This window comes from Hylaeus anthracinus, unplaced genomic scaffold (genome assembly GCF_026225885.1).
Source record: "Hylaeus anthracinus isolate JK02 unplaced genomic scaffold, UHH_iyHylAnth1.0_haploid 12000, whole genome shotgun sequence".
Classification (NCBI taxonomy): domain Eukaryota; kingdom Metazoa; phylum Arthropoda; class Insecta; order Hymenoptera; family Colletidae; genus Hylaeus; species Hylaeus anthracinus.
The window spans coordinates 3,709,756-3,734,382 of NW_026534347.1; the positions used below are offsets into that span (position 1 = coordinate 3,709,756).

The following is a 24,627-nucleotide window of genomic DNA, read 5'->3' on the forward strand; positions in this document are numbered from 1 at the left end:
ATTGTCGGCGAGGTAAAGGTGACCTGACTTTCAAATCTCAAATTAGTTACATCTGCGAAGTCGATCTGAGCTTAGCATTCGTGGCAATAGAATGCTAAGTTGGCACGCACAAAAAAAGTGCCTCGAGTGCAAAGGGTTAAGAAATTAAAAATGAAAAATTTTAATCAATTTCACAAAGGGATGGGAGTAACTTGTATCTGTTTGTAAACAAATGCAAAGCAAATACAGCATAATTTTCCACGTGTCTTAAGACAATATCGCTAACTTCGTTATAACTGTTTGCTACCTTGCATCACCGATGCAATTTCATTTCTGTTGCTACGCTCGTTCATTCCTCGCCTTTCGTTTTCACGTCTGTCGGTGCATTTTAGGCTCTCGTCGTGATGAATTACGACACTCGACGACAGGTTTTACATTTGTAGACTCATTAATTAATTGCCGTGAAAAGCAAACACGCCACAAAGCTGGCTGGAATCTGGAAATGTACAAGTGCTCTCTTGTACTCGCTTCCTTGATACCGATTCTCTGGCGTTTCCTGCTTTCATCGTTGCACGAGACCGACCACGCCACGCCACTCTGACTTTTATGCAGATGCACGGGTTATGAGTTTGAATGGGCTCGCCATCCTGTCGGAACCGAACTTTTATCATACGCGTTTAGTGCCTCCTATCGATTCGGGTCCCTTTGAATCGAAATGCAGCCATAATCTGGCGTCGGACCTGGCGGAAACGTTTTACCCGTCCAAACTTTTACTCATTGTCAGTCTCGTACATTTTTCAAATTACAGCAGCGGAGTGGATTTTAGTTACACTCGGTAGAAATTCGTTACGCACGGTAATTTAAACGCTGTAAGCCGATCGTTGAAAAATAAAAAGTCAAATTAGGTACACGCATCGGTAATCTAAATAATCCGTGGAGTCTGGATGCGAAATGCTCTGATGTCCTATATCAGAGTTTCTCAATCATTTTTTTTTTCGTAGAACACTTTTACGATGTACCAGCCGTGGCCCGCGGTTTCACCCGCGTGGAATACTATTCTTATTTTATATTGCATGTTAAATTTGAAGTTTTTAGGTACATTTACGGAAATAAGGCAACTTCGAAGCAAGAAGTAGAACCGACCACAAATAAAATGTTCCTCGTACAAACTTTGCAGCCCCTTTTCACCTCATCAGGGGTTGAATTTTGTAAAATGCCGAAATATGTGTTTGATTAATTATATGAAAGAGGATTAATACCAAATTTCAAGCAAATCCGACGACAAATAAAATATTCCTCATACAAACTTTTTTCAAGTCCTTTTCATCCCATCAGGGTGAAAGTAACAGGCTTTTGGGTCCTTTATCACTCACTACCAGATGCAGCATCTTCATAAAGGCGTTCTCACAGTCGGATCACCAGAGAAGTCCAGGATACGCTTCCGGATCGGTTCTTTGCACGAAGTGGCCACTCATCGAAGTCCTCCTTAAAGAAGGTCAAGAGGTTACGGTGCTCCACTCGACTCGAGGAGCACACATGCGGAATCCCTGGACGGCGGTTGGCCATCAAAGGAACCGAGATATCACGACATACTGGCATAACAGCGTGCCTCTTTCGTTTGTCAACACGACTGGCCATGAAGAAGCCTCTACCGCGACCGCGAAACCGTAGATGCTCGCACGAAAGCAGAAAATGTGGCTGTCTTATCTTCGAGTTCAGCGAGAACGGGTCTTTCGTTCTTCCGTCGTTCCGTTCTTCTTCATTCATCGTTCCGAATGTCTCTGATAGTAGTGTTATCAGAACACCGAAATATGTGTAGGTAAAGTAATTAAGTAAAGTAATTTGTCTCATGGCAGCTTGAAGATTTTAGGAGACTATAATTTTTTAATTACGGAGCTCAAGCTCGAGAGGAAATTATGGCCCCAGTGGCCCGATTTAGCTTTTAAATTTGATTTTTTTTAGCGATTTAAGCTATCTTCGTAGCAGGTAGAGTCTGAAACATCCTTCAAGGAGAGTTTAAGAGGGACAGCTCGCTACGTGCTTTCTCATAAACTCAACTCACGGGTAGCTTCATGCTGGCGCATTAAATCTTACAACTCTGGCCACTGAGCGTTCCTTAATCTTCTTTTAAATAAAATATAGTTTTATCTGTTTATTATCAAGTCACAGAAATTCAGATGGAGCAATTGCGAGGAAATCATAGAACGTAACCAAACTTCAAATTACTTTCGATTATCATATACTTTATAATACTTTTTATATTTTTAGTGACATGTATCCGTTACAATTTTATTTTATTGTATTCTTATTTTTACAAGCAAAACTAAACGCGGAGTGGTTTGTCGATTCTGAACAGAGATGGGAAAAGTTCTTATGTAGATAAAAATGTCGAAGAATTATTAAATAGTACGCACTGTTTATCAGTTACTTTGTGAATGTGAATGTAACGAATTATAAAATAAAGCGTTCAAACATAAACAAAAATTATTTTAACAGCAATTTTGTTCGGACTTGTTAACAATACGTTTCAGACTGGTTTGGAGGCACATAATCGATAGCCTTGTCAAGCAATCAAGTACGTAGTTATAAATTGATTTAACCGATTTTAGGTGTTTGAAACTTGAACTCGCAAAGTCTGTTTCGGACACAAGCAACCGGCTATCGTGAACAGAAGTTAGGACAAATAATAGGCGTATTAGAAACTTGTTTTGCCAGCACTGTTTGTTTTAACAATTGGTTAGTCGATGTCTTCTGGTAACTAATACTATAATTTTTTAATGTTGAATTACTAGACGCATAAAGGACTGTCTAAGAAACTATCACGGTATCCAAACTTTCTTTTCAAATAACGACATAACTGCATAGTAGGGGTGAATGTCATAGTTACAGCTTAATTTACATATATGTAGTTTAATCGTTTTTCACACTACTTTATTCATATCGAACCTTTATGTCAAAACCATGAATATGAGCTTCGATAAATTTTGGAATTCGTAGCTTGGACGTTGCTAAACTGAAGAACAATAACATACATTCATGAATCAAGCTTAGAGCATAATCACCGTTGTTATCTAGCCCAGTATTTATCGCTTTGGTACAAAGTTAGGACAAAACAGAGGAATCAATAGCTCAATATGCGTTTCCATTCAAATGTTCACATTCGTGGGTTTGACACAAGAGGGACAATATATCGAACAAATTTGTATTAATGAATGTAATAAATTTAATTATACACAATTAATTTAATACAACCATTCCAGCTCAAGCAATGAAAAATTTGTACGTTTGTTTATCTCTATATTCGTGTCACTGTAGTCAATTTTCGAGTTAGAAAATATTATATGTATCCCTTAAATTATTTATGGTATTGGAAATAATTCCTCTTTATTTAAATCGTGGTTTGTTACAATCATCTAAAAAATTAAAAAAACAAAACAAATCTGTATAGTATACATAAGCATATCCAGTCAATCAATTAAACAATTCATGAGAAAAAAAAATGATGGTTGACTTTTCACGAGAAACAGCAATATTAACGATTGATCATTGAGAAATAATCTTAGATCATCAATCGATGGTATTATGACAGGGCAGCAAACAATAAATTTGTTCCTGGGGCGAAAATAAGTTTGGCATTCGGTTCGCACAAAGTCATTCGCGATCCCAATTTGTAAATTGTCCCCGTATTCTGCAGCAACTCGTTTCGCAGCCAATTCAATTTATGACGGGAGAACGTTTGAAGCACAGAGTTTAAGCTTCCAGGAATCACGAACGCGATGACCCGGAGCCGGAACTTTGGTTTTGCCAACGCGATCGGATCTAAAGGGCCGACGATGACACGAGAGAACCCAGACAGCAGGATTCCGAGTGACGGAAAGATGGAGAGGAAAAGGGAGACGAGGATTTATGGCGAAACGCTCGCTTCGGGGCTTCCCTCTGAACACAGAACGCTTTGTACCCGGGAATCCTGGAGGACATTGATCCCCTTGAATCATACCGTGTTCAATAATACTTAACCCCGCGTTTCATTTTTAGCCACCAGAAACGGACTACGTAATGAAATCGATAAATAAGTAATGCTTGGAAATAAAATATTTGTTAAAACTGCAATTTTCTTTGGGAATTAATTTTAACTCGCTTTACACTTTACATTTTACAAGTTCGCAGCCATTAGCTCGATATTACTCGCGACGAAGGATTGTTCGTCACGAATAATACCGATTACCAGGTCTCACCACGTGGAGGTTGCTGCGACTGGAGACCCGGAGATAGAAGGAATCAAACTTTCTTCGATCTCTCTCTACATACAGCATAGATAGATAGATGCATACTCTACATAGAATCGACGAGTCTTAATACCAAGTACGAAACCATGGAAATCAAAGAAAACAAAGTTCCTTTGATTTGGAAATGACGTGGAAATCAAAGAAAACAAAGTTCCTTTGATTTCCAAAGTCTAAGTCTGACTCTGCCAAAGAATTATTTCAACTAAGAGGGATGAAGCTAAATCGCGACACGACGCTACCATGAAACTGAACATACTGAGTCAGTCCCGTTTCTTCTTGATGGATCTGACTCGAGAGGAAGACGACCGACGCCTCCGAACCTGTCCAGACTCGACTTGCATCTGTCTCACTGTGCTTTGAACTTACTGCACTGTGCCGGGAGCGTTGGACTACACTAAACGTGATGCAGGAAGTAGAGAACCGATCCGGAGGAGCCGATTGTCTTCCTCTCGAATCAGATCCACCAGGAGGACGGCAACCGACCTTTCTGTCCAGTTACACAGTTGGTCACTTCACTTACGACATGAAGTAATAGTGACGGAAGTGGAGAACGGAGATTATGTGTGATATTCTGTAAGAGCAATCTTGATTTGTAAGCACAATAGATTCCGGTTAATTGGTTCGTCTATCGAAACCGGAATACTTTGACCCGATTAAGCAGGTGCCCCAAATAGGAGACGTTTCATGGCCATTTTCACGATCAATTTGTTCTTTAACGCGTGTCCTAAACAAACTGCCATTCGATTATCCGATAACCCAATTAACCTGAATTTACTGCATCGTAAACATGCATCCCTGCGATCAAGAAAACGAGACGTTGAAGCACGAATTCCCGTTCCTGTGAAACTTTAGAACCAATCGAATCAGTTTCCCTTTCTTCCTCTCCTTGGGCAATTACCGCCAATCGCGTTGTCACTTTCGGCGGCAGTCGTTAATTTCCCTCTCGTTCCTGCGCCAGTCGGAATTCAAATTTCCTGAAGTCGGATTCTGCGTTCAAGGAGCATTTTCGCGAATTTCGAGGTGCATTTCTCACTGAGCATTTAGCGCGACCGTCTCTTCGAGCACCTAACGTCGGGTTTTTAGACGTGAAAGAGCTGGAGATGAAAGACAAAACGTATGGAAAGAAATTTAATCATCAAAATGAATTGTTGATTAAATAATAATTAATTATATATTATGGAATAACAATAGCGTGTATATAAAAATGTATTTATGATTTGAAAAAGTAATCAAAATTATGTTTCTCTTTATCTCGGCATATGTATTTGTATAACTTTTGTAAATAGTTGTAAATTAATTGATATTTTTGTATCTTAATCGAAGTGTAGTAATTGAAAATATCGTATATTTTGACGAATAAATCGTAGAGTAAGGCTTCCATCAACTGTGTAGTAAAGTTTCGAAGATTTATGTATAATAATTCTTTGATTTTTAGTCAAACCTCAGGGTTTCTTTCCTTTTACATCATTTACCATTATAATTTTTTACAAACATAGCTCTTTCGTCTATTCTAACATACTAATCAATAATAAGTGTTCACATGAATGAAAACCATGTTACGAAAAAGAATTAAAACAAACCATATTTTCAGATTCATTGTTCGTTTTTTTTTTTTTTTTTATTCTGTCACTTCAAAAACTTTCCAATCACGAATAATAGGAACCATTCAACTTCTTGCAGCTTCAGCTTCAAACTAAAAATACGATATTGAAAAATGTTTCAAATCAAAGAAGACATAGCCAAAATAAATACAGGCAAAATTTCTACATTCTGTATATATACTATTTTTCAAACGTATGTACATTGTATGTACATATGTACAATATATGAATACAGAGCAGATACATATGTAGGGTAGTCCGTCATATCACAGTCGAAATCTATCACAAAGTTCCTTTCATCAAATACTGTCCCTGTACTTCCATGGCCATGCAATTAATCGAATTCAATGCCATTGAAAATGCACCTGTTCGAAATTACATGTATATCATTCCCATTCAACCGCGTTATTTGATTCCAAGACAAAAGATCAATATCAATCACAGTAACATATTATTAACACGAATGCGTGTAATAAACTTAGTAATTAATATATATTGCTATTAGAATCTAAAATAATAGATTATTCTTGAATACAATACATCTTATTTATTCTAATCTTGGATTTTCGGATCCTCTTTGGAAATAAATTAAACACATAATTTCTGCTTAATATACAGGGTGTCCCAAAAGTCGGGGAGGAGCCGGAAATGGGGGGTAGCTGAGACGATTCTGAACAACAATTTCCTTTGCAAAAATGTCGGATGGGGCTTCGTTAAGGAGATATTAAGCATCGAAGCATCGACCTAGCGCGTAGCCTTCGCTACCGCGGCCGCTCCAACGGTCTACGCGCGCTCTGATTGGCCGGGGTTTTCGCTTAATATCTCCTTAACGAAGCCCCATCCGACATTTTTGCAAAGGAAATTGTTGTTCAGAATCGCCTCAGCTACCCCTCATTTCCGGCTCCTCCCCGAGTTTTGGGACACCCTGTATAACAACGAAATACAAAATAAAAGTTAGACTTATGTACAATCATTTAACGTTAAAAAAAAATAAACCTGAAATAAGATCGAATGTTAAAATAAATAATAAATTTTATATTTAGCAACAGAATTTTTGATACCTAAGGTGAATTATTTTTGTTGTACCTTGTTTATTAGCTCGAAATATGAACTTCTCAGCTAGTTTCCAACAACATAATAACATTTTTGGTATCCAAGTGTCTGGTATCAAAGAGAATGTTGCATAATGAAAACCGCCCCGCATTGCATGCAGGGACAAAAGGAATTTTAAGAGCCCCTTTCCAGGAAACTTGAAGTCAAGTGGTTTAAGATTTCAAGCCACCTTGAATGACCTTTTGTTATAGGTCGTTGAACTTCGGTACCGCAGAAGCAGAAACTGTCCGATGTATATTTGTGGATAAAGCTGTTCTGACTTTCGATACCCAATGCAATTTAAACAACGGCGTCACCTCGCTGTTCGTATTTGGCTTTCAAATTAAATTGTACTGTTGATTCATTTGTAAGCACTAATAACAGAACTTGATTGGAGATATGAGTTTTAATAAACGCTGTCTTTCAACTGTAGCATTGTTATTATGAATAGATTGTTTATAAGAATTAACATCAATAATGTTAATTAATTGGGTAGAAATGGTTTTAATTATTGAAAAGAGTTTGCTAATCATATTATATGTATGTAGAATACATGTATTACTGGTTTTCTACTTACGTATATTTCGTCATTTATAGAATCGTTAATTATAAATTCTAACAAATTTAAAAAGATTAAATATTACTTTATTATTTAATAAATTGTTTTCACGAACATAATGTTCCATTTCCAATTTTTTTAAATAGTTAAATAATTGTTATCTTTTGATATCGTTAGAAGAAATTAAACTCTACCTAATCAGTGCTTTATATTCATTGATTGTAAAAAATTAAAATTTCGAAAATTTTCAAAAAGAAACCATTACAAAGAATACAAAGATACTCAATCTGATCCAGTAATTCTAATATTAGAATGGAATGTTTTGCTTAACGTACTCTTGAAAGATTGCACAAAACCAAAATAGATACGTAAATTATTTATAGAATTATTGACGATGGCAATAATATTTTCTGGATAGCATACTCTATATTTATTTTCACAAGAAAACAGTAATAAAAAATAAACTCTAGTCAAAGTATCTAGTTTAAAACAAGTATACCCGTGAAATTTAATGGGACTCAATTAGTATGATTAACTGACATGCCTATTAATGGTTTTAAAATGCAACATATCGAGTAAAACACTTCTGCAAGAATACATGAATCAAATTTCAAATTTGAAAAGTACCAGCAGGAAAAAGACTTATAAATCATGCGTCGTTAGGTTTTTTATGACAGAGTTGGCAATTTGTTTTCAACATGTCGGTGACCCGAATAACCCGCAATCAATTCCATGTACTTCATCGATACCAAAGTTTTTGTAGAAGTTGTAATGGACTTTCCTATCGAGGCAATTCCACGTATCGTTTCCTCCGTCCCTCTGTGCTAGCATCCGATCTGGAAAATCCAAGTTTCGAGCTGAGACGCAGTACTATTGATACAGGGCACCATTTCGTATCATGATCTCGGAGTGGAATGGCAAAATAAGTAAAGGAAATTACGCGAGGAAGAACGCAAATTAAAAAAAAATGTGAACTGTGAAAAATGTGAAAAACGAAACGTTAAGAATACGCAGAATTATTTTACAATTACTGAAAAACTGGTTCCTTTTGCATATTAAAATTCTGGATTTATTTAATATTCCATGTTATCGGTGCTGCATTCAACGACACGAATCGTCCAAATTCGGAATTGCCGGTTCGAGGTCTCGTGATTTCAATAACATCGTAGCGGGTTTTCACTAGCCTGATGTCGTCGATATCGAATCCTGCTACTTCAGCGTCGTTAGTATTGGATTTTCATGGTATCGGGCTCGTTGCAATTGGATGTTAGACGTTGCCACAGACGACAATCTATCGCATTACTCTGGAGTTCTATTTCCCTAATGGAACTTGTCGCAAATACATTTCCTTACTAATATCAGTTTGATAATACGAGTTATTTTAATTTTGCACTTTTCAGAATTGTGCACATATAAAATATACTTCTGGCTATGAATCGATGAATGGAATAAAATATTCTCGATATTTAATAAATTACTATTTTTTACAGGTTACTAAAAATATATATATATTTTATGAAAAAAATCAAAGATATAATTTTAAAAAGCCGCTACTTTATAAATTTTGTTTAAATACTTTTTTCTCTAGCTCACGCAATAACCGCATTTCCACCAGACTTACCCTCATGGAACAAGCTATTCGGGCATTTTCCCACTCCTAAATCTGAAGTGGAGAAAAAGAAGAGAGCAACAGGGTTTCGAGGCTGAAAGAATTCGAATAAAAATTTCCTTAATCACATTCCTCGCCGCGTTTCTTCTGTCCTTCCTCACAGAAATTAATATCCTCGCCCTGAATACCAACCGATTCCGTTTCCCTTTCGTCGTTCGAGATGAAAGACGTCTTCGGATACCAGCATTCGTCTTTTCTTCGATTCTAGTAATTCAGACCCATATTATACAACTTTAACCAGCCTTGTTGACCCTAACCAATCTCCCGTGGGTGATATTGATTATCATTTTATCGAACGTTTTTAAATATATTTACATTTCATTAATAACACACAAGAAACTGTCCGTTTCCATTTTCCTGACTACAACTAACCCCTTAAACGGAATCCCCTCCACATTAGACCGACAAAATTAAACATTCTTACAGGTTTAATTTGATTTCCTGGGTCAGGAATAGCTCGTCGATATCAGATACTTGGACTTATAAATTATTCATTGTCTTCCAAATTCTGCCCTGTCTATCTCTCGATGAATCAACTATATTTTGACGATATCGTCGATAAATCAAAAAGAATCGACGTGTTAACGATGTTTCCTCGCCAATCGTCGCTGTAGTCTCTAGCTGTCAAACAACGAATAACGTTCGTTTTCGTTCACTGATTCGGGACGCGGTGGATATTTATTTACCTGCAAACAGAAAAACGTTTGGATCCAGAGATCGGGGTGTCCGGCGTTTGGCAATCAAATTCTCTTTTATTTTGAATATTTTATCTACTCGGTGGCGTCGCTCGCATGCATCTTTAAAATCCGATACGGAACGCGTTATTATTTAAATACGCGAGCGCGCTCCCTACCAGTGGCATTTTGCAGTTATATATTCGGTAACAATAGCCGAACAGTTAACCGAGTTTTCAGCAACGGGCCATTAAAAGTGCATCCCGAACTCGAGTGTGTTGAAAGTTTGAATTAAAATGGAACCGTGACGGACGATTTATGCACTGAATGCACACCCGATTTTCCGCTTTAATTTCCGTCCCACTCCCCTTTCGTTACCCCATCACTCGAAAATTGCCCCCTTGAAAATCACATCATTTAGTTTAGCTTGTGTGAGCGACGGAAGAGGATACCAAGAGCGAGGACGTTTCAAAAACTGAATGTACAATTTGGCCAAGTTTAATAAGAAGGAATGCATAAGTATGACGCTCGCTTTTTAATGCGTTTTTGCATAGCGATGGCGCGTCGAAATACTGGAAATAACAGTGGCGGAGCAAAAATAGCCATGCAAATTAAAATGTCATATGAACTGTACTCAGAGATGGGTAATATTTGTAGAATAAATATTTTAAATAGTAATAGATTAATCGATAATAGATTCTTCATAATTCAAATAAAATGGTATTTCAAATGGGATATAAAGTTTCAGCAAATAAAATATTTGATTTTGGTAATCTGACACATAAAATAAAATGTTTCATTTTAATAACATAAAGCACAAAATAGAATACTTTCCGTAGTCCTTAATTTGAAAATAAACTGTGCAAAAAAAAAATGTATTATTTTTCCATTTTGTAATTTTTTAATGACTACTGAAGGAATTAATAGTAATTACAGTAATTATGCAGTCACCGTCTTCCATTTCAATGCAAGTATGTAAATTCAAGGGGCGGTTGTCGCGAAAAATTGGCGAAACAGCGTCTGACAAATGTTTGAAAAATAAAGGAAACACGTAGAAGACTTTTGTGGAGAAGTGGATAAGACGCTTTGTCCTTCCACAAAGGGAACTTCTTAAAATCTCAGGATAACCAGGCTTCCTGGACAATGTATTCCCGGAATTCCAGAAATTTGGAAACTCTGCCGAGATATAATGCAGGAAACAATTAGTCTGAACTGGATGAAAGCCTCGGCGGATGGGGGGGAATGGAACGACGTCGAGAAAGTTATGAGAGGAGAGATTGCGGAGTTAAAGGCAGTTTTCTGAATAAGTACGAAAAACGGAGCAAAACCAGTAAGAGATAACAGCAAAAACTTTTTGGACGATTCGAGCGAATAGAGTTAAAAGTTCATGAAACATTATCTATCTAAAAAATCATTGATGCATGCAATAAAATAATAACAATGTTATTTGCAGTATCTCTCTAGAATCACGCTATATCAATTCCTCGCATACTCATTTTTGCATCTAGATATACATTAATTTTCTTTTTTTTTTATTTACTAAATACTTCGTTTCTTTTTTGTATACAATTTTGGCGCAGTAAAGATGTATTCCTCCATAGACGCAGTACTTTCAACATATGTTAGCAAAGACACGCAACAAATTTGGGAGTAGCTCGTTTCTTTTTTTTTTTTAACCAAATGTCTAATTTTTATAGCAGAATTCTATAGAGTAATGAATTTTGAACGTATTAAATACAATTAATTTGTTTATGATTCGATCACTATGCAATATTGTTTCATAGTAAATACGATTTCAATTACACTGTTTACTATAAATCAGAGAATGTACAAGATTCAAGCATTTTTACCACGTGTCTACGTACATATTTGTTCTATAGTTTACTGCGGTTCAAATTCAATATTCTAAACTTCAATCTATTAAAGAGTTCGTTATAAGATTGTCTACCATGCGGTTTTCAAGTCTCGAGTACAGCAAGTCTCAAGAATAATGACTCGAGAGGAAATGAATTTCAATTATTACGAAATAAACATAATTAGCAACATTCAGCGAAAACGGTGAATGGTCGATTGATACTCTGATGACAAAACTAATTAACCAGCGTACTTCTGAAGCTTTTATTCACCGCGGTGCCAGTGAATCGAAATGATTAACGCCACAACGAGCGCGGATTTAAGCAACGATGAAACACTCGGTGACGTAACGCATTACGGGGATTAAAAATCGAGGCTCCCGCCGCACGGAGTAATCGAAACTCTCGAGACAAATGACAAATACGTTTCGGATGAACGAGCATCATTGGGTCGGCGAAATAATGCCGAGAATTTGTCGAATGCCTCGCTATATGTACATTAATGTTTCTTGCAATCGAGGATGCCGCATACACGTCCGTGCTAATAAACGTATGATCGATCGACTCATGATTCGGTTAACCAGCGGTCAATCTTCGCGAATTACAAGCTACCAGATACAAGAACAAAAAGCTGCGTAATGCAACTAGGGCAAAATCATGCTAGAATTCTCGACAGACTGTTATACAGACTTATACAGAACTTGTTAATACATTTATTATTATTATTATTATTATTATTATTTTAATAGCAGTGATAGTAATAGCAGTAATATTAAACTTATTATTAGTGTTAATTTTATTAGTAGTTGTGTTTTTCTCATTTGTTTTTAGTCTTATCTAGTGTTTTCTTTAAAAAAAAAAAAATTCTGAATTGTAAGGTTTGTCGTTTTCCAAACTCTATTACTTAGTTATAATACGTAGATAGATATTATTTATTTGCTACCATTCATTCAATAAATCAGATACATTTAATGCACATTGGCATTATGCAAATGGCTGAATTCATTTCGAAACGTTAACTAGTATACTCAAACTTTAGAATAGCGCTAGATATTACAGTTTATTTCAGTGTTCATCGATTCCGGTCGTTGAATCGCAAGATAAACATGTTTATGTTCGTCCAGCTATGCGACATCTGTCTGAACTCTCATGATTGGGTAAACGGATTTCAATTATCAAACCGTGTATGTACGTAGACGTGTATAGTTTATATTATAACGATATTTCATCAGAAACGTTACTTTTACCTTGCAATATCGTCTACTAGAGCGACAAATTGACAATACTACGTCATTTGCCATTACGATAATTATAAACTAATACACGCCGTTGGATTCAAACTAGAAAAACGAATTGAAGATGGTGTAATTCATAGGAAGGTCCCACAAACAAGAGTACAAAGTTTCATAAAAATCGGCGTGGTAACACTAACCAGTGTTTCCTTGTCAGTCAGAAATCGAGTGAAAAATAAAAGCCGTATCCTTCCGACTCAATCAGGCTCGTTTTATCGAAATCGAGTATTGCAGAAGACGCACAGAATGTTGTGGACATTGAAAGCTTTCAGGAAAGGGTTTGTCGATGACGTTGCACGAAATCAGTGCCCTCTTCGTCGTTCGGTCTTTTCAAGGAAAGAAACTTCTTGATGTCCGATGGAGTCATCGCCGTGGCGATATTATCGAGGGACGATGGGGCCGCAGTAGTTTCAATTAGACGCGAACACGAAGAACGACGGTGGTGAAAATTGTCGGACTTTCTCGATTGCTTTGCTACTGTAATATCGACTCGCAATCTCGTGGCTGATCGGGAAGCGTAACGCGAGAGTCCGCCCAGCTTCAACGTCGAAGATTTAATGGTAGCGCTGGCAAAAGTGAGAATTGAAATCGTCGTGAGTCTCGGGGAAACGTCCCTACGGCGCGATCGGGCGTTAATTTTGCTTGGATCGCGGAGTTAATTGGGTTTTCGCGACGCGACGCCGCTGTTTCGCGAATAACGACCTTAAAATACAATTGAAAATGCGACGGTTGGAAATTAACTAAAGAATCGATATTCATCTATTTTCGAAGGTTGTAAAAGTTTGTAAAAATTGACAAATCCGATTCATTTATTGGATATTTATTTGAGTTGATTTAGAAGTGCACGTACTTTAGAGGGCTAGTGTTAATTTTTTAATTAATTCAGTATTTACTTGGCAAAGTCGAAGTCAAACATAATATACTTCAAAGTACTGGCTATTTTTCTTCATACTGTTTTTTTATTCGTCGCCATGCTTTAATCAGTACATATATAATTATATTAATACATATTTGCAAGATTGAATGGAAAATCTGTTATTAATCATGTTATGGATCACACCTGGAGAATTATGACAATTCTTTTTTATTTGAGAATTTTGAAAATTTGATAATGACAATGACCACTCTCGATTTTGGATAGGTTGCGTAACAATTGGTTTAACTCATCAAACAGTCTCAGAATATATCTATCATTTTATTTTTGTTATTTTGTCAATCGCCTTTTGTCAATCGCTTCATGGCCGAGGAGGTAAAAGTCGTTCAAGACACTGTCCATACTCGATCGATCCGCTCGCCTAACCCAGAAATAACTCAGAGCCGTGGAGAACTCTAGAACGTTCCTGGAGCGGTTCAGAAATTTGTCGAGTAGCGATTAAGGAACGTGCCCTCCCGTATGCGTCGCCCCTTGTTCCATTCGGCGTGCTTCAGGAGCACGAAATTCAGCGGCACAGCATACCTCGAATTTGCCGCGATGGAGATAAGCATACGAATATATCGTATATCGTGCGGATGGTACAGTCGACCTCACCAAACCGCTTGGACACTGATCATCTCGCTAGTTAATCTCTCCGTTTATGTTGACATCGTTTGCGAACGATTCGCGAATCAACAAAGAGAAGATGTACTAAGGTGCAGTGTTATGCTTTGTCCTAATCTATGTGCGGCGACAAAATCGCTCGTAACTGAGTAAAGTATTGCTAATGTATAAGAATTTCTATAATATCCGTTAAATTATATTGTTTAACGTTCCGGCATTTTATTTCCAACTCTTCTTGGCCGATTAAATGAACTTGAGATAAAATGAGGCAAAATGAATAAGTTTTTTAGTTCCTCAACGAGGATGTAAAGTAAAGTTTTGTAACCGTCTAACGAGGATTTGAAATAAAACGGTTGAAACACCGAAATAAATGAATGTTATGGTTACTCGATGAGAACCTGAAATAAATCAAAATAAACTACTAGTTAAATATACTACGTAAAACTACATAATACAGAAATGATATCAGCAGCACGGAGTTTGAAGGGTTGTTCAATAGTACGAAGTATGAAGGATTGTTGAATAACAAATTAATTTTTTAATCGTCTTGCGATGACACAAAATAAAAAGGTCAAAACATTGAAGTAGTATAAATATTTGAACGAATATTCTGAAAATTCAACAAATGTCCTCTCGTGCACTGCAGTGAGAATAATAGTAGAAATATAAAACAGGTCAACAAATATTTGTTCACATTCTATCATTTACTCGAGTAGCAATTTAACGCGAAAAAATCGTGTTTCATTGAATCAGCTCAAGCAGAATTCGTAGTCAATCGAGCGCTCGTTAACGTCACTAAATCAACGCTTTCAGTGGTGAATTAAAGGCATCGCAATAAAAAAAAAATACTGTCGGGTAAAATACTTGCGGGTAACAGCAGATTGTTGCAATCCTGTGTACGCGTGTACTTGCATATAAACCAGACGCATTGGCCCGTTCTAGGCCCAACCCTGGACAGGAAGTACAGTTTGCATTATGTGTGGTCAAGATCTTCTGACCACATGCTCATGTATGGGCTACCTAATTAACCTAATTATTCTATTTTCTATACGTTGTATCTACAAATAGTTCAAAAGATACCTTTTTTCGTTTGTATTTGTTCAAGTATACGTTATTATACAAATCTTATTTATTGTTACTATTTTTCAATTAAATTATATAATAATTAAGCAATTACCATTATTGTATGTCTCCCTATTCTAAACAGGGAGATAATCTGGGAGTATCAGAATATATTCAATCAAATTTGAATAGCAATAATAGTAGTATAATCTATTTTCTGAAATTAATACAGTAATATTGAAATATATCTCACAGATCAATATGATAATGTTAATATTTTATTTAGGATTTATAGGAGCATGTATTCTGCATGTATTCTGCATGTAAATGCATAAAATTCGCAGCGTATACATGACCCACTTAACATAGCCACAGCGAGTAATATCTCATCCTATTTCGTAGCATGCTAATTGATCAACACATACCAAACGTTTATATCCCAGAAGTTTCATGTTCATAAGCTGTGTATACAAATTAATTCAACAACAATAATAATGATAACATATTCATTCAGTAATATACACAAAGGAATCTACAAACCAAGCAACGATACATGTATCGTATAAATGTAACATTTTACTAAAAATTCGTATATATATTTCAAATTCATATTTTTTAATTTCATTTCCGAATATATTAATACGAATAATACATTATCTAGTAATTTGTTTGTTTCATTACAAATTCGACATGTTGAATAAGTAAAGTTTGCATTTCTGTTAAATAGAATATTTGTCTTAACATATGAACTAGCAAAAAATATTCCAACTTGTGGTCGGATGTACATTGCATTAATAAATAAAATACAATGTCTAAATATTAATACGAATCTCTATTTATACATTTTGTGTTATCTTCTACTTTCAATATTGCGAGTGAAGTTTTTAAATGAAACCAGTATTCGGTACAGATACCACCCACAGGCAGACGGTACACGTATCATCTTTCATTCCGTAAATTATAGGCGTGCAATTCGTGCTTCAGATTTTCCACGAATTATTCGCCTTATTTATGCTATTTTTAAATTAATTACATTACTCGCTTTTTATGATTCCTGAATCAAATTTCTCGTGCCTCCAATCCCACTGTTCGCGTTTTTCGCATTACTCCCTTCAATCCGGTTCTTTTTTATCTCCTTTCTCGTTGATGGATCCATTTCATTTGCGTGAACATTTTTTTCCGAACCAGTGATGATTCAATGAAAAATATATCCGGGTGTGATTTCACGCTCAACGAGCTCAGTCGACTGTGTTATCGATCTCAATGATCGCGGTCAGAATAACGTCCACCTCGAACGAGCCAAGGTACCCGCAAGCACCAAGTTATTGCTCCGCTAAATTGTCGTTGCCTATTCGATCGAAAGAACGATACAGTCAATGTAGCCGCAGAAACACCAAATATCTCTCAGGGTATCTGAATAAAAAAATCTGTTCACGGAAGTGGAGATGTCCGGTGCCTTGTGTAATCAAATCTGTAGATACTGCACGTAAAGGATTTACCAAAAAGAACTTTAGGATCTTGTTTCTCAATAACAACAGACGCCTTTTGCATGGTTTTGTTGGTCATGTAAACGTTATCACCTTTCACATTTAAGTTCAATCATTCATTCCTTCGTTCAAACTAAAATAATTAAATATGTCTCAAACCGTTAATGTTGCATTAGGAGATACAATTTTCGAAAACCCTTTATTTTTATGCAATGCAGAAATTTAACGCGTTCCTTTAAATTTTAAGGAAACTCTTTATTTAACTAACTGGTCTTTATTTAACTAACTGATGACAACCAGACAATTTTCCGATAATAAGTTTGACAGTATTCGAATGAATATATTTTAGTGCGTATCCATTGCTTTCACACGTCTTACTAAACGTGTCCTTAGATTCTTGCTAGTTAAATTGCTCCAGTTTGTTCGAAGAATTGCCTTCTTTATATCTGTCACTTCCACCGCAATTCTGTTCTCTATGCAGACAACAGATTCGGGCACTTCCGCAACGATCCTTACCTCGGCGATGATCCAATTTCGTCCACGCCGCTCGAGGATAAAATGGCGAGGGACCGGTTGAGGGCGCGCAAGAGAATCGGCGAGCTGAAGAAACGCAGAAAAGCGAAGGAGAAGAGACGGAAGCAAATGGATGAGAAGTCCCTGTCCGGAACGCCCCCGGCGTCAGCAGTCGCTGCTTTAAATGAAACAATAATGTCGAGGCTGGATCTGAGCTGCTTCATGAAAGCTGGCAAGAAAGGATTTGCGAAAGCCCCTAAAGTGGAGAACGCCATTCCTGCCAAATATGCCAGGTTCGTATCTTCCCGAAGGAAATGTCAACCTGTACCGGGAAATATTGCGCATTCAAAAAATTTTATTTATTAGATCCCGAGTGCAACAGAATGCAATTTCGAGCGCGACGCTCCATGCTTTTGTACGTTCGTTCCGAAAGCAGTCCGGTATCTCAGAGGTGAACTGCGTACATTAAGTCCAGATATTAGAAATTTAAAAGAGATAAAGGTGATTTATTTATTTTGTCGAAATCTTAAATTAATGGATTTTACAAAGAAATTTTGACAAGAATTAGATCGATACTTTTATCCAATTCACAAAATTTAAATTTCAGATAGTTTACGTCTAATTCTTACGACTTTACGTCTTGTAAGAACTGATTGTACGATCCTTACAATATTCAAAGAATTGTTATATGTTACAAGTTTTTTTTACGAAATACGACCTTTATTTAGCCTAATACGTAGGCTCGCTCGGATAATTAGGAATGAATAATTATAGTAAAATGAAGAAATAGAGCTTCGTTAATAAAAGCAGTGTCGAATTTGATATTTTTCTGTGTTTGTTTTTCAGGAGGAAAAACGTACTCCCGCCCTACAATCGATACCTCGTAGCGGTTTACGAGTGCAAGTCGGGTTTTCATTTCGAAGATTCAATGGCGGATCGACTCTTCTGCAACGATGGTGCTTGGTTAGGCAGTCTTCCGCGTTGCAGAAAGGCGGAAGGCAAGTCACGAGAAACACAAGATTTTATAAGTGTTACTCAGAAAATGGTTTTTGTTCCAGAAACTATAGCAGATAACGTAAAACGTTGCAATTTGGATAAGGGAGGCTGCGAGCAGAAATGCGAGGATACTGAGACGGGAGTACGGTGCTCGTGCTTCCACGGATTTCGCGCCAAAGGATCTTCCTGCACAGGTGACGTATGTTTAATTTTCGAAAGCATAGTTTCTGCTATTGTTCGGCGATTAGCTAACAGATATTACGGCGATAGGCAAAGCTAATCTTAAATGTGGATACTTTCGAAGGAATAAAAGAGAAACAACTGTGTATCATTAAATCTTCAACTATAGAATACAATATCTCACAATAAATAAATAAAAATATAACTGTTTAATCGAATAAACATTACAAATAAATTTCTATGCATTATCTATTATTTCAATAAAAGTTTGCTTATTTCAATTTTAGATTTTATTACGATTTTCAATACATTTTGACATTTCTTATTGACTTGAATGCTTATTTTCCATAGTTTTGAGTAATGTTATTAGAATTGAAGTCATAAACTCTTAAACGTTACAAATCTATTAATTATTATTTTTAAAAGAAGAAAATGGTTTATCTCCTACAATATTCCATTAATCTTCTTGATTTTCCTTGTGAGAATTACCTATGTATATGTACACATTCATCACATGTATTTCTTTAACGTTGTCAGATAAATAGAGTTGTAAAGTAATTTTGTAAAATTGTTTATTAAATTGATTCATCGTCTCAAATATCTCTTTTAAACGTATCATTTAAGGCTTCTTCAATACTTGTGATATTTCGTATATCATTGTCATTGAAAAATGCCTCAAGGATAAATATTTTGTGTTAATGTTATCTTAAATGTCACTAAATGGATCCGAATAATCTGAAAATATTATGAAATAACGAATACTTAGAAGAGACTCGAAAGGAAGTTCTTTCACACTATATCGATAGCTTGAACAGGTTACGATTTATTGAATTAGCTCGTAAATTTTATATTTCGGAATTCGAAGCACGGATTTAGAAGTATAACCATAAAACATAAATTACAGCGTCACCGAATACTGAAAACGAACTTTGTTCTTTAGTATCACTCGTAACTTACAACGTATCTAGTAAATCGTCGGATTTGTTAAATCCCCGTGATCTGAAATTGAGATACAGCACGGTTTATGCTTGTCGCGTGGGCGGATAAGGTCACGCAAGGGAGGCTTACGATTTTCTGTACTGAAAATCTACGTCTCACGCGGGTTTCCTTTGTGCTTCTTTCGCGCGACTTCGGCGAAATCCGAGAGATACGGGCTCGAAAGTTGAAGATGCGCGCAATTCAACGCGCGAGAAAAACGAGCGCAGCCTCTGGATAGGGATTTCACAAATTGTAAAGTCTCGCTTTCCGCGGATAAAATTTGTCAAGACGTGCGCATGAATCGGTGACAGAAGTGACTCGAAAGTTTCCCTGTAACTTTTGGTATTATCGTACAGAAAGAACTTTCGAAGGCGAGAAATACAAATACAGCCGGTCAAAGAAGTATTTATGCTAAAAAGCAAATAAGCCTCTTTTGAGATTTGAAAGCTCCAATAAATAAAAAAAAAAAAAAAGGATGTATGCGCTTATAGTTTTATAGTTTTCTACATTCTCGGTACATTTGACATTCAAAGCGAAGAGAGATAATATACATTCGTGTTACTGAGTTGCTTGCTGGATCACAGAACCGCCCATTCCTCTAATTGCATTGTTCGATATTCCGATATGTCTGTGCTTTGATGTCACGACGTTCGGTAACGCAAAGACTGGAATCAGATTCCATGGAATCGAGACAAGTGACGACTGTTTCACGAAGAACATTGTTACCTTTGCGAGGAAAACTCAGCGAATGGATCATGTCAAGCCGCGCTTACACTGTTACGACACTTGTTGCGGAACGTACTCGAAACCCTTGAAAAGGGTTGAGTTGAAGTTCGCAGTGCGCCGTCGACAAAACAACGCGAGGGAAATTCGCGCGTATAGCGTATACTAGTTGACTAATATTTCAAAGCAAGTAAACGCACGCGCACGAGGCTATGTTAGGTATTCGTTTTCGAGAGAACAGGACCGCAGAGGTTGTACGTTTTACGGAGATTCCGCCTTTTATTTTCGTGCATTTCGTCTAGTAAATGTAACAGAACATCCGATAACTTTAAAAATGAATTACGAAAATGTTTTCCAGAGGAGTATCCGCTAAAAAACTACGTATTTAAAGCAGCGAAACGGATAGAGAAAAAGTCATGAAAAGTTTTAGAAATTGCCAAAATTTACACTTTGATCTGATTTTTCACTCGATTTCACCTGAAATTTAACTCTTTCTAACGGCATATTTAATTATAATTTTACACTGCAAGTTAATGGACTTATGGCCATTAAAGAGTGTAATGTCGAAAACACAGAAAAAAAAATTAAAAATGAAAGTACTTCTAAATAAGGAGTATTTAGAAAAATGTCTAAGAGCAACTTCTTGTTGGACAATAGTTATAGAATTGATTCCCTGTGTATATCCAGACTTAACTGTAGACACCCTGTATATAGATTTTGTTAAAATTCACTAGAAATAATTATTTTAATAACAGTTTTATCATCCATTTTTACAGACATAGACGAATGTGCCGAAGGTGTGGCTGGCTGTGCTGAAATTTGTCACAATGATCTTGGCTCCTTCCGTTGTGATTGTCGTTCGGGTTTTCAACTGGGCGCCGACAACAAATCGTGTGTTGGTGAGTCGCAACCTTAATTCAATTTTATTAAATAAAATGGCACGCTTTTACTGTTATAAATAAAATGAGTTTTGTGCATGAATAATTTACGAAATTATTATAATTGAAGCCATAATACGTGATGGTAATCTGAACAAATACACATTACTCCTAGGAAATTTTATATTTTTATTCTACAGCTATTTTTTTAAAAAATGTGGATATATGTAATTCATTCAGGATGAAAAGAAACTTCGATTATTCACCTTAGATTCGATCGCTAATATATCTTCTATTTTCGATCGTAATCTTTTCCGATTTTCATCCGTGTTCGAAACTACCATCTCTGTAAAAGCTCTCTGGCTCTAGGGTAAAATTAAATGAAGCAGCATTTACGACCGGATCAAATCAGTTGAATCCTTTATTTATTGGCAAGGACCCTTTGCTCCGATCGAATCGATGGAATGTGGAGAAAACGAGTCTCCGTTTGGTCAAAAGTCGGAGAAATTATGTACAAGACTACTTCAGTCCGACTTAAAATGCTTTTCCAAAGCGACATCTCGAATTCGTACTTTCAGTCTCGAGGATTTCATTTCTCTAAATAATTACTGTCATTTACGTACCCATTGAATCGTGAAATTTAATATTACTGCAATTTCAATTTTTAATGAGCGATGTACTTTTAAACATAATTATTATAATGATATGTACCTAGTCGTATATGTAAATATGGTTTATGAATATACAAATATATATACAAACGAAATTACAGTAGAGCTTTCCGTATCCGAAATTCCATTTTAATAATCTGAAAATGAAGATAAATTAATTCGATCAAAAATACAGAATATAGATTCTGGTAGAACAAAACATCCAAAACAAACAAAAATTGAACTGTCGAACTGAATCGACATATTCAGTATAGTAAATGTTCCTTATTTTGAGGAGGGGGAGGAAGTTATAATTTACAAAAATTTTTTAATTACACCCAATAATTAATATAATTATTCGTCGATTTGCTTGACTTTTTAACGAAACTTCCCCGAATCCGCAGGCGTTTATTCAAGGAATTTTCAAGCCAAGTACGTTTAACCCTCGTAATCGATCGATCTGTTTTCAAAACGTTCGTGTGTTGCAATATTTACAAAATTGTTTTTCCACGGACGGCTAACCAAAGCAAGAGAAATCTACAGCCAGACTTTCTGCGGTCCATCCCTAACCAAAGCAAGAATCGTAAACAACCTTTTGGCTATCGAATCGCTTGATGCGGTTTGTGAATTCAGGCGCCATTACGGAGCGTTCTGGTTTACCTAAACTGATTATTACCAGGCTGCATCGAGCAGATTACAAATTTTACACGTATAATGGAATTTAGAATTTCGAATACGAGAGGATTTCAATGTTTACCGAGGTGGTTTAATGTTAGAAAATTTCAAATCAAAATTGAAAGCTTGTGTAATTTTATAGATTTTGCTCTTTTTTGTTGTTGTTAAGATATAGGTATATTTAGTTTTAATTTCGCATTGTAACTTGCTGGAGTTATGGCCATTTGAAAAGTGAAAGGTCGAAAACAAGGAAGAACAATTAAAAGTGAAAATATTCCTAAAATAAGGTGGTCAAATTCTTGCCAGTTGCCATTTGCCAGCTTGTAAGCATTCCTCGTGCAATTTCGTCCGTAATTTACAAGGTTACTTGGTTGTTTCCGTTCAGACGTTAACGAGTGCCTCCCGAATAATGGGCACGGTCCGTGCCAAGGTACTTGTATCAATCTCGAAGGGAGCTACGAGTGTAGCTGCTCCGATATCGCTGGACACAAATTAGCGTCGGATAATCACACCTGCGAGGACATCGACGAGTGCTCGACGAACAATGGAGGATGTTCTCACGTTTGTTTGAACACACCTGGAAGCGCTTTCTGCCTTTGTCCAGATGGCTTTTATCTGACGAACGATTGGAAAACATGCCAAGGTAAAAAAAAAACTACCAAAGTGGACTTGATTCGTTTTGCTCGGGACGTGATTTGTAGTTACACCGAAACATGAGTTTTATGTTATACTGTAAATTCAGTTGAATAGACTGTAAATTAGTAGAATAAAATTCAGTTTCATTTACGTTAATAGTAGGTATTCTGCTGTACATCTATTCTTACATTGCAATTCTATGTATTTATATAGATTATTGAATTTTTACTTTTATTATTATTATTATTATTATTATTCGTCTAAGAATAAATTGAAAATGTGGATTTCTTCGAGAAAGCTACGTTTTTGAGAAAATCGATTTGATAATCTTGGGGCACGCGTACAATCCGGTACGACACGAGCAATGTATCCGTTTGTATTGAGTATTTCTATTGATCGTGGCGCTTGCGAAGGTCGACAGTAGAACAATTCAAATAAAAATAATATAACAGTCTTATATAGATTTCTTTTTTGAGTGTCGTATGTTCTCGAAAATCCCGGATCTTCGTGGGATCACGTATGTTCCCGGAAATCCCGAATCATCTCGGGATCCCGCACATGCTCGCAAATCCCGAATATTCTCGGGAATCCCGCGCACCCCTAGCAATTATTATCGGAGCGGGACAACATTGCATTAATTAACTTAAATATTATCTACGTTGTTTACTAAAACACTGTCCAAAACTCGATACGATTTTTCATGTCTTCTTGTTTAAATCTAAACATTATTTAAAACTATCGAAAGAAAAACTAAAGAACCTGTTTGCATATGTAACTGTATAGCAAGTTAATTAAACATCATAATTTATTGTGTTATTAGATTTAAATGAGTGCGAGAACGCATCCAAAATTTGCGCGAACAACACTGTATGCGAAAATACCATCGGATCGTACAGGTGTGTTGCCAAACCTCAGAAGTTGACGAAAGTTCTTCAGGATCAGGATTACGACGCCGAGAACAATGACGACAACGACGACGACTATGACGAAGGTGTTACGGAGATTCCGGAGTTTGGAAAGTGCGAGGACGGCTTCAGAAAGAACGAATATGGCGAATGCGTTGGTTCGTAATTTTCCGTTACCATAGAATATATTCATTTGCACCTGTTCCATCAAATATATTATTTGTATTTATTTTACTAGAAAACACATGTATTGCGAAGACATAATGATTTTTGTTGTTTTCGATGATACGATAAAATGCTTTTACAAGATATTATTGCAGTTGCTGTTCTAAGTGTTAAGTATTTCTGGAAGCAAAATTTTTGTCTTAAAGTCAACATTTTAGAGTAATATTTACGACAATT

At 36.3% G+C, this 24,627-nt stretch overlaps 1 protein-coding gene across 1 annotated transcript in view; it reads left to right on the forward strand.

Moving 5' to 3' along the window:
• LOC128890527 (fibrillin-1-like) overlaps positions 1 to 24,627 on the forward strand; it is a 119,755-nt gene that overhangs the window by 50,248 nt on the left and 44,880 nt on the right. The window contains exons 3-7 of the mRNA XM_054149090.1: positions 17,573 to 17,897; positions 18,451 to 18,794; positions 21,258 to 21,380; positions 23,070 to 23,327; positions 24,141 to 24,383. Coding sequence (XP_054005065.1) covers positions 17,573 to 17,897; positions 18,451 to 18,794; positions 21,258 to 21,380; positions 23,070 to 23,327; positions 24,141 to 24,383 — 1,293 coding nt within the window. The remainder of the gene's footprint in view (positions 1 to 17,572; positions 17,898 to 18,450; positions 18,795 to 21,257; positions 21,381 to 23,069; positions 23,328 to 24,140; positions 24,384 to 24,627) is intronic.